The sequence below is a fragment of the Saimiri boliviensis genome, chromosome 12 (genome assembly GCF_048565385.1).
Source record: "Saimiri boliviensis isolate mSaiBol1 chromosome 12, mSaiBol1.pri, whole genome shotgun sequence".
NCBI classification, from domain to species: domain Eukaryota; kingdom Metazoa; phylum Chordata; class Mammalia; order Primates; family Cebidae; genus Saimiri; species Saimiri boliviensis.
This window is the reverse complement of record NC_133460.1, coordinates 16213612-16229373: the sequence shown is the minus strand read 5'-3', so window position 1 is coordinate 16229373 and position 15762 is coordinate 16213612. Positions and strand designations below refer to the sequence as shown.

General features: G+C 46.0%; 1 protein-coding gene across 2 annotated transcripts in view; it reads left to right on the top strand.

Annotated features, from left to right (window-relative positions):
- Window positions 1-15762, top strand: part of PRKCB (protein kinase C beta) — a 386658-nt gene that overhangs the window by 197558 nt on the left and 173338 nt on the right. For both annotated transcript variants that reach the window (XM_003930205.3, XM_003930203.3), the window contains exon 5: window positions 2377-2505. In XM_003930205.3, coding sequence (XP_003930254.1) covers window positions 2377-2505 — 129 coding nt within the window. The remainder of the gene's footprint in view (window positions 1-2376; window positions 2506-15762) is intronic.

Sequence of the window (15762 nt, the reverse complement as noted above, 5' to 3'; positions counted from 1 at the left end):
TGGGCCTTGGTGGCCTCACCCACATGTTCAGCAGGAAGGCTGGCTGTCATCTGGGTGATGGGGATGACCAGGCCATGTGTCTTCACTCCTCAGTAGGCTAGCCTGGGTTTGCATGCATGGAAGTCACAGGGTCCTGAATTCCTCAGGAGGGCAAGTCCCATTGGCAGACACTTCAAGTCTCTACTTGTGTCTGTTTGCTCCTGATCCACTGGTCAAAGCAAGTGGCATGTGAGAGGCACGGTCACAGTGTGGGAAAGGACAGTCCATGGCTGTTGACACCCAGAGGCATGAACAAATTGTGGTCACTTCTGCAGCCAGGCACCACCACCACTGTTTTTAGCATTGAGATGTGGGGTTGATGCATTGTTTGCATGGAGAAGATCTGCAGGGTGTCCCTGCAATACCCACAAGTTTGTGCTGGAGGAGGAAGGAGGGTCAGGAAGACAGACAGACCAACAGACAAAGCCAGGTGTGGTGGTTCACTCCTGTAACCCCAGCACTTTGGGAGGCTGAGGCAGGCTCATCATCTGAGGGCAGGATTTTGAGACGAGTCTGGCCGACATGGTGAAACCCCGTCTTTACTAAAATACCAAAATTAGCCAGACACGGTGGCACATGCCTGTAATCCCAGCTACTTGAGAGGCTGAGGCAGTAGTTTGAACCCGGGAGGTGGAGGTTGCAGTGAGCTGAGATTGTGCCACTGCACTCCAGCCTGGGAGGCAAAGTGAGACTCTGTCTCAAAGAAGAAGAGAAGACAAAATGGTTGGCATGGGCACAGAGAGAGTGATGCCATCACACAGCCTCATGTGGAGGTGTAGAGATGGACAGACCAGAGACAGAGACAGAAGCACACATGGAGAGTCACGGAGAGACACAGAGGAGAGAGGCAGAGAGACACAGCGGGAGAAGCGGGGAGACAAAGAGGCCAGAGACAAGTGTGGAGAGTGGAACACACTGATTCACAGATGCGGCCACAGCAGTGAGACACACGTAGAAGTGGGAGAGCAGGGGCAAGAGACACACAGCAACATGGGGACAGAGACAGACAGACACAGAGACATGGCAAGAGCCACAGCGGGACAGTGAGGCTGTGGCCTTCCGCCTGTAGGACAGCAGCTCCTCTTACCACACGTGGGGCCCTGATGTAGGGACAATGCCCCTACCTCAAAGACAGCAGTGGGTGGGAGCTTAGGCTACTGCTTGAGTCCCAGAGGGCTCTCCCTTTCCTCCCCACCACTCATTTACGGTTTTTATGACAGACCTGCTGCCTCCTTGGACTTGGATGGCCTGAGAAGGGTCCCCTGCCCCCAGATCCCTTGAAATTGGGGCCCATGGGGTGACTCGGCCTCTCCTTCTGGCTTCTCCAACTGGAACTGGTGTCCCCCTGGAGAATCCTAGCTCCCTGGCATACTTTTCTGGAGCAGGGCATTATTGCTCAGGACCTATATGCTCAGGAAGTCACCACCACATTGAAATAGACACAGATACTCTACGGAGGAGTGCACAGTGGGAATAAATATCTATTTGGCAACAGGCCAAATTCAGCTTGCAGGCACATACTAGGCTCTAACTTTTTTTCCTTGTAGTTAATTGTGGTGAACACTACGGTCAGCCCCGACCCCCTCCTCAGGGTCCCACCCCATCCCCTAGCTGAGGGTTCACAGCAGTGCCCCGTCCTGCATAATTGCCCAAGGTAATGCCCCTTCCAGGGCCCCTGGATGATTGGGGTACCTGGCCCTCTTGTCTCAGTTTGGAACAACTCTGAAGGGTCATCTCAGCTCTGGGCTTTGCTTACCATCAGCTTTGGTGGCATCCACATGGCAGGCCAACTTCTCCCCTCGAGAACACTCCCCAAAAACCTTGTGCTCAAAACTCCGCATCTCAGACTCTTTCCAGGGAACCCAACCTATTAGCTGTCAGTATTTAAAAATCAAGAGATGTTAACATACACATCGAGATTCCTGCTTATGTTGAGAAATGGGAAATGTTGCTGATCTGTTCCCTGCTTGGCCAAGTCCCCGCCACTGTTGTAGCTTTCCTCACTCATGTGACCAGCCAGCCCGTGAGCATTGAAGTTGGTGACTCTGGCTTCAGAGCCTCTAGGGGTGTGGGGTGTGCTTGCTTCAGGCTGTACCCTTGGCCTTGGGTGGGGAACAGACAAATCCCCCTCCGTTGTCCATCAGGGTTCAGTGGGGAGAGCTGGAGAAGCCCTCCTGATGAGATCCTGGCAGGCAAGCTGGTCTCGGCCAGTCTCGTAGGTCTCAGCTGACTCAAAGGAAGGCAACAGGCAGGGCTCGGAGGTCCAGGGTGGGGCAGATGTCTGCAGCCCCCAGCCTGAGCCAGCCTAAGCTGAATCCCCTCTCTCTGCCCTCACAGCCTGTATGATGAACGTGCACAAGCGCTGCGTGATGAACGTCCCCAGCCTGTGCGGCACGGACCACACGGAGCGCCGCGGCCGCATCTACATCCAGGCCCACATCGACAGAGACGTCCTCATTGTCCTCGGTATGTGGCCCTGGGGCTCCAGTCGTTCCTGACCTTGTTTGACCCATGTGATTGAGGAGGGGAGGCTGATGGAGGGGCGGGGCAGTCCACGGAGTGGGGAGGGGGTGTGGCACTGCTTCTCCCCGCTACCTGCCCACGAAAGCCCCTCCCTGCAACAAGGGGGTCCTTAGAAACTGTACACCCTCAAAGTTATGTTCATCAGCACCCGGGCTGAATTGGGTTCAGAGAGACGTCCGAGTTCCTTGGATTTCTTGACTTCCACAGGATCCTCCGCTTGCCTTCTCCCCTTCTCATTTCCCACTGTTTTTTACAGTCATTTTTTGGAGTGGGTAGTCGCATTTTCTTTACACAGATAGCAGAGAAGGGAAGTTCACTTCTTCCTCAAACTTGTCCAGTAAGAAAAATGGAGTCTTGATGATAAACACCAACTTTGGAGAATATAATATTTTGGGAAGGAGGCGGGTTAGGGGGTGCAGTTCAAGGTCTTTCCACATATTTGAAATATTTCTTTCTTGAACCTGACGGTGGCTATGCTGGTCTGTGGTATATTATTCTCTATACTTTCTGCATGTCTAAAATATTTCATGATAATTAGAAAACAGGATGATAGAGTCTTCCGGGAGATGCAGTGAGAGGAGGGGCTGGGGGCGGGGGCTGTCACTCATGTAGCCGAACATTAGAGACATACTTGGCTCTGATGTGGAAAGTTCAAGCAAAATTGGAACTCAGTTGCCCTGGCTTGAGGAATAGTCAGCCGTAAGTCCCAGTAAAAGCAGCATGGAGCCGGCTGGGAGTGGAGCTAAAACATTGCAGGAATTTTTTCTTGAAGGCTGGTGACAAACTCCTGCGGACTTTATGTATCTAATGAATATGAACAAGGGTTTATGAGTTGGTAACTCAGAAAAATGATGATAGAAGAGATTGGTTTTGAAAAATTAATCTGTTTCTGAGGCCTCAGAATGGTTCAGTAGCTCTGATGTGCTGAGCCCTGGGTTGGGGAGGGGCTTTGCATAAACCGTGTAAAAGCTGAAAAATACTTATCCCTGGACAATATAATTCTTTTAGACTTGAGATTTTGTGAAGCACAGTGAGATTTTAGAAACTGTATTAGGTTTTCCTCCAAGTGGTTGCCCGCCTCCCAGTGGGATGCTTGGGGTTCCCAGGGGAAATCCCGCAGTTTCAGATTCAAGAAAAGCCAGTTTTCCCCATGATTGTCTAAGGTTCCTGACGCTGGAGAGACAAAAATAAGACTCTGCTTCCCTCTGGTGTCACTCACTGGAAACTACACTCATTCCAAAGTGTGACTGCAGGCAGCCCACATTTATGGACCGCATAGGATGTGCAGGGCTCTAAACCTTATGTGTTATCTCTTTCAATCTTCACAACATTGCAAAATCTGTATTATTCTTCTTTGAGACGGAGTCTTCATCTGTCACCCAGGCTGGAGTGCAGTGGCACGATCTCAGCTCACTGCAACCTCTACCTCCTGGGTTCAAGTGATTCTCCTGCCTCAGCCTGCTGAGTAGCTGAGATTACAGGCACGTACCACCACGTCTGACTAACATTTGTATTTTTAGTAGAAATGGGGTTTCACCATGTTGACCAGGCTGGTCTATAACTCCTGACCTCAAGTGATCCACCCGCCTCGGCCTCCCAAGGTGCTGGGATTACAGCTGTGAGCCACTGAGCCCGACCTTCTATTATTCTTGCTTTATGAACAAAGCAGCCAAGGCTCAGAGGAGTTATACTCCAAGAGCTCACACCATTCACAATAGTAATAAAACAATAGCTAACATGTATCGAGTTTTTTAAATGTGTTAATCATTGTGAAAAGCACTTTCAGACAGTATCTGATTTACATTTTTTTTAGCAACTCAAATGAGGTAAGTTATTATCATTCTACCCATCAGAAAACACACTTCCTCACCCAGGTCAGTTTGACTCAAAAGTGCTATACACTAGGTTACTTTTTTAGCTTAGTTTAGTTTCTCTATGTCCCCACCATGTTTATTCCTTTTGTGTTTTGGTTAGGGTACCTCTTACAGGCATTCCTTAGGGAGTCTTTGTTCTGATGTGGTACAGTACAATGTTTCTTCCAGTTCAAAGTCAAAGTCTTCCCCCTGAATCATAGATATGCTGTGACATTTGAGAGCCTGGATCACAAGCCCCTGATTCTCAGTGCACACCTATAGGAGGAGGTATATCCATTTGCTATGGCTGCCATAACAAAATACCACAAACTGGATGGCTTAAGACAAGACACACACACACACACACACACACACACACACACACACACACACACACAAAAGAAAGAAAGAAAGAAAAAGAAAAAGCAAAGGCCAGGCACAGTGGCTCACACCTATAATTCCAGCACTTTGGAAGACCAACGTGGATGGATCACTTGAACTCAGGAGACCAGCCTGGGCAACATGGCAAAACCCCATCTCTACTAAAAATACAAAAAGTTAGCCAGGTGTGGTGGTGCATGCCTGTAATCCCAGCTACTCAGGAGGCTGAGGCAGGAGGATCACTTGAGCCCGGGAGGCGGAGGTTGCAGTGAGCTGAGATTGCATCACTGTTCTCCAGCCTGGGTGACAGAGCGAGACTCTGTCCCAAAAAACAAAAGCAAAAACAAGACCTCACACCTGTAATCCCAGCACTTTGGGAGGCCAAGGCAGGATGATGGCTTTAGGCTAGGAGTTCAAGACCAGCCTGGCCAATATAGAGAGACCCTGGCTGTATTGAGAAACAAACAAACAAAATCCAGATGTTTATTTTCTCAGTTCTGAGGCCAGCCCATCTGGGGGGCTCTGAGAGGTCTGTTCCATGGCTCTGTCCCAGCTGCCAGTGGTTGCTGGCAGCCCTTGGTGCTCTTTGGCTTGGAGGTGCCTCCCTTCAGTCTCTGCCTCCATCATCCCAGGCACTCTTCACAGTGTAACTCTGTGTCCTAAGTTCCTCTTCTTATTACGACAGCAGTCACTGGATTAGGGCTCACCCTTGTCTGGTGTGAACTCATCCTAACTTGATTACACCTGCAAAATCCCTGAGTCCAAATAAGATCACATTCACAGGTATTGGGGTTAGAATTTGACATATCTTTTGGGGGGACACAGTTCAACTCATAATGAAGGGTGAGGGAGGGGCAGAAGTTGGGGCCCCCTTAAATTTAGGGGCTTAATATCTACATGCTCAGGGCTCTCATCACATGAATTAAATAGCTACCAGTATTTTTTAAAAGATCCACACAAATAAAGTTTTTAATATATGATAAAGGAGCCATGGCAACACAAAGGAGAGGGTTAGACAGAGTTATCATAGGATCCAGCGATTCCGCATCTAAATACACATCCACGAGAATGGAAAACATATATTTACAGAAACCTGAACAAAAACGTTCATAGCAGCAGTATTCATAATAGCTAAAAAGTGGAAACAACCCAAATGTCAATCAGCTGACGAATGGATGAACAAATCATGGTATGTCTATAGAATGCAATATTATTCTGCCACAAAAAAATGAAGTACTGGCCAGGCACGGTGGCTCACGCCTGTAATCCCAGCACTTTGGGAGGCCGAGGCAGGCCGATCACTTGAGGTCAGTAGTTCAAGACCAGCTGGCCAACATGGTGAAACCCCATCTCAATTAAAAATACAAAAATTAGCCAGACATGGTGTTGGGTGCCTGTAATCCCAGCTACTTGGAAGGCTGAGGGATGAGAATCTCTTGAACCTGGGAGGCAGCAGCTGCAGTGAGCTGAGATTGCACCACTGCATTTCAGTCTAGGCAACAGAATGAGACTCTGTTAAAAAAAAAAAAGAAAGTACTGATACATGCTACAGCATGGATAAACCTTGAAAACAATATGTTAAGTAAAAGAAGTCAGGCATAGAAGGTCACATATTGTAGGATTTCATTTCTTTGGGATGTTCAGAACAGACAAACCTATAAAGAAGTTTAATAGCACTTTGTGCTCTTCCAAGTGCTTTGATACTGGACTGTATAAAGAAGGGCGTGTTGTTGCCACATAAGAAAGGGAAAACGAAGTCTCAGCGAGGCTGAACTCCTTGACCAGTGTCACATATAGAGCAGGGGTGAGCACCAGGCCTATTGCCCCATGTCACAATGCCCTTTGACTGCCCATACACCATGCTGGGCACAGTCTGTACTCAGCATGGGATTATTGATTGATTGATGATAGAAAAGAGCCCTGGTGCTGTGGCCGAGTTCTGTAAAAATAGAGCCAAGATGGAGATTCTTGATCCAGTGATTTATTGGGCTGCTTGTGGGAAAAGAGAAGCGAAGGAAGCTTGCTTCCTTCCTCGGGCAGAGAAAAAGCTCAGAGAGCATGTGATCTCCTTGGAAGGCTTCTTCAGCCTGGTAACTGGTGGAATTCTGTACCAAGCACTGTATCACAGAGTCAGTCCCACATTGGGGCAAGGGGACTGGCCTGTCATGCTCCAGGTCAATCAGTGATATGGGATGACTTATGTCTCCCCTAAATTTGTATCTTTAAGCCCCACCCCCAATGTGATGGTATTTAGACTTATAGTACCTTTGGATGGTAATTAGGGTTAGATGAGGTCATGAGGGTGGGGCCCTCATGGTGAGATTCATGGATTTCTAAGAAGAGGAAGAGCAAGAGAGAGATCATTCTGTCTCCACCAAAGGAAGGATACAGCAAGAAGGTGGCCGTCTGCAAGCCAGAAAGTGAATCCTTACCAGGAATTGAAGCTGCTGGTACCTGGATCTTGGACATCCCAGGCTCCAGAACTGCAAACACTAATGAATGAATGAATGTTGTTTAAGTCTATGGTATGATGGCCTGAGCGGACTAATATAGTCAGTCACTGCTGTAGGCTGCTGGGGATGAAGGTGGGAAGGTAGAGTAACCTCCCAGGTGAGGAGGCTTCTGTGCAGTTGAGGGCACAGGGGTATCTGGACCTGGGGACAACTGTAAGCCATTAATAGCCATTACACACAACAGCCGGGAAATGGGTGCCTTGGCCAGCATGGAGGGGAGCTGGGCAGGGTCCAACAGCATCCAGAACACTCAAGTTTCCCTTGATCTCCTGACTGTCTTCCTGGTTTCATTGATGGGACTCTAGCCCCCTCCTCCTTCATCTTGGCCAGACAGATCAGAGAGGAGAAAACACTAAAGGTTGTGTGGGGTCCTTCCCAGCAGTGCCAGGCTAGAAGTGGCCTGTGGTGTCTGTTGAATGGCCCCATCTCATCCAGACCCAAGAATCGTAGTCAGTATTAGGCTTTTCCACTGACCACCAGCCCAGGACACTGCCATTCATCCTGAGTGTCATGTTCTTTGGAAATCTCAGCATCTCTAGAGGTGAAAGGTTTTCTGACTCGTTCAGCTACTGAAATTGAGCTCATATGTCTGTTCTTAGTGTTTCGTCAGGTCAGGATGAGACTAAATCTGAGTAGTTCTCCTCCTTTTCAAAACTCATCAATGGTTTCCCATTGTCTTTATAGCAGACTAAATCTAATATGGCAGTCTCATTCTTTATTCTCTGTCTCCTCCCCCTTTCTTTCAATCCTTGTTCCTCTCCAGCCTGTCACACACCGTAGGACACCTGTGTGTTCTGTTCTCGGTTTAGAATGTTTGCCATTGCCATCTTCTCGTTTTCTAGCAGTTAAGTCTTCCTCTCGATCTCAGCTCGTTTTCACCATCTGAAGAGCTTCCTCTGACTTCTTCCTTTTGTAGACACTCACGGTAACCTCGGCTTGGCCTTGGGAAAGGGGTGATTTTATGTTGGGTTTTATTAGTGTCTGCATTGCGCACAAGGCATTAGCTCCGTAAGGGCAGGACTGTGTCTTGCCACTCTACCTCCAGCACCTAGCAAGGTGGACATCACTAAGTATTTGTGGACTTAATGACTGTATGTATGAGTGAGAAACCCCTGGAGGATCTTGTTGATAGATACAAAGCTTTCACAGATGGTCTCCAGATCAGTGCCTCCTGAACTCAGGCACTGAAGGTCAGCAGATTATCCAATTTATACTGTTATTCTCATGGGAGGTAGAACACAACACACAGGAAACCTTAAGTATCGGGTCCAAGGTCAACAGCAAGTGTCACTGGGACTGAGACCCACTTATTGGAGTCATGACCACCCTTGTTCCCTTGACAATGCAGAAAAGACACAAAGCAGTGGGACCTGTAGTACCCTAGAAACCATATGGACGTCATGATGCCCATAGGTGTTATGAGATCGGGCAATACGATGTCCAGATCAGAGTGTAAAATGCTCCCAAGGTTTATGAAGCCTGCGTTTTCATACATGGAACAATATTATTTTTTTTTTTGAGACAGAGTCTTGCTCTGTCACTCAGGCTGGAATACAGTGGCACAATCGGCTCACTGCAAGCTCCCACTGTTGGATTCAAGTGATTCTCCTGCCTCAGCCTCCCAAGTAGCTGAGACTACAGGTGCGTGCCACCACACCCGTCTAGTTTTTGTTTGTTTGTTTGTTTGTTTGTTTTGTATTTTTAGTAGAGATGGGGTTTCACCATATTAGCCAGGATGGTCTCAATCTCCTGAACTTGTGATCACCTTGGCCTCCCAAAGTGCTGGGATTACAGGTGTGAGCCACCACACCTGGCCAACAATATCTTATTCAACCCTTTTTCAATTCAATATATATCTATCAATGTAACAACTGACATCCATTATTTATGCTCCCATCTACATTACAGCCATCTCCAAATGCTTAGTCATGTCTGTCCTTGTATCTCTCTCCCCAAAATTGGGACCATTCTTAAAGAAAGCAGAGTGAACCTTTTTGTTTTTGTTTTTGTTTTTTTTTTTAATTTTTTTCTGACATGTCATCCTATAACATGCCTTCCTGTAACATGTTTCTCTTTGGAACTCCCATTCAATATTCTTACCATTATGTTATGTATACAGAAACTTTTTAGACTGAAACATCTCCCAGACAGACTTAGGTACTACCAATATTGTGATATTTAAATCCTTCTCAAGATCTGACATCCACACATCAAAAGGAAAAGAATACCAAAGAGGCCAGGTGTGGTGGCTCACACCGGCAATCCCAGCACTTTGGGAGGCCAAGGTGGGCAGATCACTTGAGGTCAGGAGTTCAAGACCAGCCTGGCCAACATGGTGAAACCCTGTCTCTACTAAAAATACAAAAATTAATTGGGTATGGTGGTACAGACCTGTAATCCCAGCTACTTGGGAGGCTGAGGCAGGAGAATTGCTTGAAGCAGGAGGTGGAGGTGACAGTAAACCAAGGTTGCACAACTGCACTCCAGCCTGGGAGACACAGTGAATGAGCCTCAATCTCAAAAACAGGCTACTGAGAAAAATTTAAGGTCCCGTCTACCTGTATGGGGGATTGCAAAAGAGGTTCTAGAAGCACTCTCAGGAAAAAGGAATCTGATGTTGAAGGTTTATAGAAGACCCTCTTATTTAAAGAACTGTTGCAAGGCTGGGCACAGTGATTCATCCCTGTAATTCCTGCACTTTGGGAGGCCAAGGCAGGAGGATCACTTGAGCCCAGGAGTTTGATATCAGCTTGGGCAACATAGTGAGACCCCATCTCTACAAAAAATTAAAAAATTAGCCAGATCTGATGGTGCATGCCTGTAGTTCCAGACACTTGCGAGGCTGAGGTAGGAGGATCACTTGGGCTCTGGTGATAGAAGCTGCAGTGAGCCATGATAGCATCATTGCACTCCAGCCTGGGTGATGGAGTGAGACCCTATCTCAACAAAAAACAAAAACAAAATGAAAAAGAACTGTTTCAAGGTAAGGACGGTGTTTGCCATTATGAAGACTCCAACTAGGTGGAAAGAGTACAAGAAAATCCATGAGGGCCTTCATCTGGGTATTCCACTTGGCTATCTTCCTTCTAAAGCCAATATGCCAAGACAAGACCAGAAGACCAGAGGGCAGTCTTGGGTATATGCCGTACCTGAGGGCTAAGGTGGGAGGTGGAGGTAGTTTGGAGTAATTATGTGGTTACAGTGTGAAAGATGGCATGTTATAGGTAGGAAGGTAAGATGGACTCTCTAGGTGTTCATTCGTTCGTTCATTTATTCATTCATTCATTCATCCATTCATTTATTCATTCAAGAAGGGCCTGAGCACCAGCTTGGATCCAGTGATGAATGAAATCTAGTCTCTGCTGTCAAGGAATTCACAGCCTAGAGGGAGAGATAGACATAGAAATTATGTTGTGGTGTGACCGGTAGTGTGATGGTGCTGTGGGAACACACAGAGGGGCACCTGAAGCTTCTAGAAGGAAACCATGGCTGAGTCAAATCTGTCTGCAGTATGAGAATCATTTGATATGGGAATTTTTGTGTCTGGGCAAAAAAGAAATATGATATGAGCTTTGTTTCCTGAGCACTTACCCCATGCTAAGTGCTTTACATAGGCCAATGAATTAATCTTCCCAGCAATCCTCTGTCGTAGGTACTATTGGCCTTACTATGCATGTGAGGAAACTGAGGCACAGTGTCAGGTAAGCAACCTGCCAGAAGTCACACAGTGAGTGAGTGGCGTGTCTTAGATTGGAGCCCAGACTGCCTGGCTTCATGGCTCATGGTCTTACCATGATGCTACATTCCTCGCAGAGGGAACACGTTTCACAGAATCACAGAGACCACAACTGGAGAGGGCTCCTGGGGAACCATTACCTGTTGACTGCGGTGACTCCCTTTTCTATGTTCTGGGATGTAAGCTCCTCCAGAATTTATTTGCTTGCTCTCCCAGTCATTAATTCATTCAGCAATATTTGTGGAGCTTCTACTGTTTTTCAAACATATTCTAGACCCTTGGGATTCAACAGGAGACAAGAAAAGACTGTTTCCTGGACAGATGTCACACCTAGGGTCTTGCCAATTCCCTGGGACCCTTGGAATATTTGCTCATCTTTCTTCCTTTTATGATTCATGGAGAATCTTCTTTTGGGTTAAGTCACTGCCTTTCAAGATTTTTTTCAAGATACGCTGTGTTCACAAATCCCTTTCTTCTCTTTAGCCCTTTAAGAGCTTGGGAATTGGGAACAGAGTCAGAATGACCTGAGACTTCCTCTGAACTGGCTTTCTGCTTGAAAGAGAAAGAGAACTGAGGCCAGGCACAGTGGCTCATGCCTGTACAATCCCAGCACTTTGGGAGGCCAAGGTGGGTGAACCACCTAAAGTCAGGAGTTTTAGACCAGTCTGGCTAACATGGCGAAACTCTGTCTCTACTAAAAATACAAAAATTAGCCAGGTGTGGTGGTGAACACCTGTAATCCCAGAGGCTGAGGCAGGAGAATCACTTGAACCTGGGAGGTGGAGGGGGCAGTGAGCCAAGATCGTGCCACTGCACTCCAGCCTGGGTGACAGAACAAGATCCTTTAAAAAAAAGCGGGGGGGGGGGAGAGGAGAAAAAAGGGCAATGTAAACAAGAAAAAATCCAGATAGCTTAATATTTATTTTTTGTTTACTTTTATTTGAAGTTGGGGGTACATGTGTAGGTCTGTTATACAGGTGAACTTGTGTCATGGGGGTTTGTGTAATATTGCCTAGCCATGCCACAGTTACAGACAGAAAATGATTATAAACTAGGCTGTGAGGGCCCACTAGGGGGCAGTCTCTGCCTTTGTAGTCATTCCTCCCCAGAGGCTCTCCCGAGAGATGCCCCAGTTTGTAAAACCACGGCAGTCGTTGTTCATGATGGAAGATGTAGCAGAGACCAGCTGGGCTCACTGAGGCCCAGAGTAAGGGTTGCTTCTCCAGGTCACACACGGACTGGGGAGAGGACCCAGTTCTGGTGGATTTCCTCTCCCTTTTACATTAGTGGTTTGTAATTTTTTTCCCAAGGCTTTATTTTGAAAAATTTTCAACATAGCAAAATTGAAAGAATTTTACAGTGAGCACTCATTTATCCACCACCTACATTCTATCACTAACGTTTTCCACCCTTGCTTAATCACATTTCCATCCATCTCACTCTCCATCCATCACTCTTATTTTTGACACATTTCAAAGTAAACTGCAGACGTCAATTCAATTTCCCCTAAATACTTCAATACTTCAGCATGCCTGTTATCAATAGAATTCAAAATTTATTTACATGTATTTTTTTACTTTTGAGGTGAAATGTACGTAGCATGATATGTACACATTTTTTTTTTTTTTTTCTGTGAGACGGGCTGGAGTGTAGTGGTGTGATGGTGGCTCATTACAACCTCGACCTCCCAGGCTCAATTGATTCTTTCACCTCAGCCTACACAGTAGCTTGTACTACAGGCATGAGCCACCACACTCGGCCAATTTTTGTAGTTTTTGTAGAGACAGGGTTTGGCCATGTTGCCCAAGCTGGTCTTGAATTCCACGGTTCAAGCAATCCTCCCACTTAGGCCTCCCAAAGTGCTGGGATTACAGATGTGAGCCACTGTGCCTGGTGATGTCTTAAGTGTACAATGGTTAAGTTTTGACAAATACGTATGACTCTGTCATTCTAACTCTTATTAAATTAATTCTCTTTTTTGATGTCACAGCTGCTGTTGAGGATCCAAGAGAAGCTATGAACCAGAGAAATGCCCTTCTGCGGGCAGACACGCATGTCCCCACACACTCCATGCATACCCATAGGCTCTGGCAATTGGGATGCCCACTACACCTAAGATCCCTTAGATTACATCATACTTAATAGTTGTTCCAATTTTTTTTTGAGTAGTTATAATCCAGTAAAGTAGGAAATTTGAAAATTGGAAATTCTTGCTTAAAATATTTTGTTATGTATTCATTGAAGAGCAAATTGTCTTTAAAAACTCAACACACCTGCTTTATTTTGCTTTTTTTTTTTTTTTTTTTTTTTTTTTTTAGTATTGTTGTAATGAAGTTCGGTGAAATCACATATCTGTCTATGGAACATCTACCATCTTTCTCAGTATATTACTGATAGTTGTCTGCAAACCCCTGAGGCCAGGGCAAGGGTCTCTTGCCCATCCTTCCTTCAAAGCCTATCAGCTTGTTAGGTTGAGGTGAGTGTCTCAGGCAATGAAGTTCTGGGATACTGGACCCCAGGAGATGTAGGGAAGCTGACGTCTTGCTATTCCATGTTCCTTCTCTTCTTCCCTGATCATTTACATCTCATGAGAATTATCAAGGCCAGGCCAACGTCTGAGGCCCTCAGGATGTGCTGGGTGCAGTCATTGCTCCCAAGTGTCTAAGGAATTGCATTGAAGTGGGCACTGCTGGAATCTGCAGGACTGTGACTTGTGGCTGCCGTTGGGGATAGTGGTCCAGCAATGTCTATTAAAATATGTATACATAGGAACATGTTGACTCTCATGTTTTCCTTTAAGACATCTATTCTGTTAAAATGAAATATTAGCATTCAAAGAAATAAGGCCTAGAACAAGCATGTTTATTGATTTTTGAGATTTCAAGGAAAACATCAGCCTCATGAAGGGGTACCCATTTTCTGTGATACTGGGCAGTTGTTGAAAACATTGAATTAGGCTGGGCATGGTAGCTCATGTCTGTAATCACAGCACTTTGGGAGGCTGAGGAGGGTGGATCACTTGAGATCAGGAGTTTGAGACCAGTCTGGCCAATATGGTGAGACCCCATCTCTACTAAAAAAGTACAAAAAATTAGTTGGGCATGGTGGTGCATGCCTGTAATCCCAGCTGCTCTGGAGGGTAAGGCACAAGAATTGCTTGAACCCTGGAGATGGAGTTTTCAGGGAACAGAGATCAGGTCACTGTACTATGGCCTGGATGACAGAGTAAGTCACTGTCTCAAATAAATAAATAAACAAAACATTAAATTAAAATGAGAAAATGAGTATGTGGGGCTTCCGTTGAGCTAGTGATGTTCCAATTTTTGATATGGGATCTGGTTAGATTTTGTGAGAATTCAAGCTGTAAAATTATGATTTATATACTTTTCTATAGGTATATTATACTTCCTATATTTTTGTTATTTAAAAGTTTGTGATAAAAATTCTAAATAATTAAAATTTTTGCCACAGATTTTGGTCTGAAGCAGAGGTTGGCAAACTGGCCTGCTGCCTACTTTTTATAAATAAAGTTTTATTGGAACACAGCCACACCCATTCATTTTCATATTGTCTGGCTGCTCTTGTGATACAATGGCAGAGTTCACTTCGTAGTTGTGACAAAGTTTATACAATCTGCCAAATGTAAAATATTTGTTCTCTGGCCTTTGCTGAAAACATTTGGCAGTCCTTGAACTAGAGTGAAAGGGTTAGGTTGCATAAAAATATATTTAGTATGATCTCATTTTGAAGAAATAAGCAACAGCAGCAGACACCTCCTATGTGTGCAGTTTTGTTTGTATATTTTAAACCTATGCGTGAAGAAAGTTGTGGAAGGATACCAACTAGGCTGTAAACATTGGGATCGCAGCAGGATTGGGAATGGAGAGGCTGTGGAGGGGAGGGGGATTGTGTTATATCTTGATAGTTTTTTTATGCGTTTCTCTGGTTGATTGGAATACATATCACTTTTGCAATTTTTGAAAAATAAAAACAGAAAAATCTCCAAACAGGAAAAATGAATAGAAATAAATGGTCTCAACAACAGCAGCAGAAAAAAATGAATGGATAACACCAATGGTGGGATGTTGGTTGCTTGAGGAGAGTTGCTGGGTGGTTCTCAGCTTGAGCAGAGCTGGGCCCAGGCCCTGTCTGGGTATTTTTGAGTTTGTATTTTCACTAGCTTCCATCTTGTGTAGCGTCTGCCTTGTGAACTGGGCCTGTTCTCTGAGCTCCATGGTGTTGGGTGTTTTTTGCCTTCTTGCAGCTGGTCGCTAGCATCATCCTTGCTGAGTCGCCTGTGTCCTGGGAACCACCTCTTCTCCTCTGTGCCTCTTGCTTGCCAGGTCCACACTAAACAGCCCCCTGCCCTCCCAGACCTTCCCCACCTCCAAGTCTGAGTTCTTTGACTTAAACTTCAAACACTGTGGTGCCTTCCAATCCTGTTTCCCACGGGCTGTGGCTTCCCAACCCTCAATTTCAGTTGGGGATGATTTTTCTTTTTCCAGAAATTACTGTGGGCCCTGGCTGCTCTAGGTGTGGCCCAGGGACCCACAGCACCACATAGGCATTACCTGGGAGCTTGTTAGCAATTCGGGATCTCAGCTTCCCCGCCAGGCCTGCTAAATCAGAATCTGCATTTTAACCACATCCGCTGGGGATCTGCATGCACTGTAACACTGGAGCGGTTCTGCAGCAGAGGACCGCGGTGAGGCGGGAA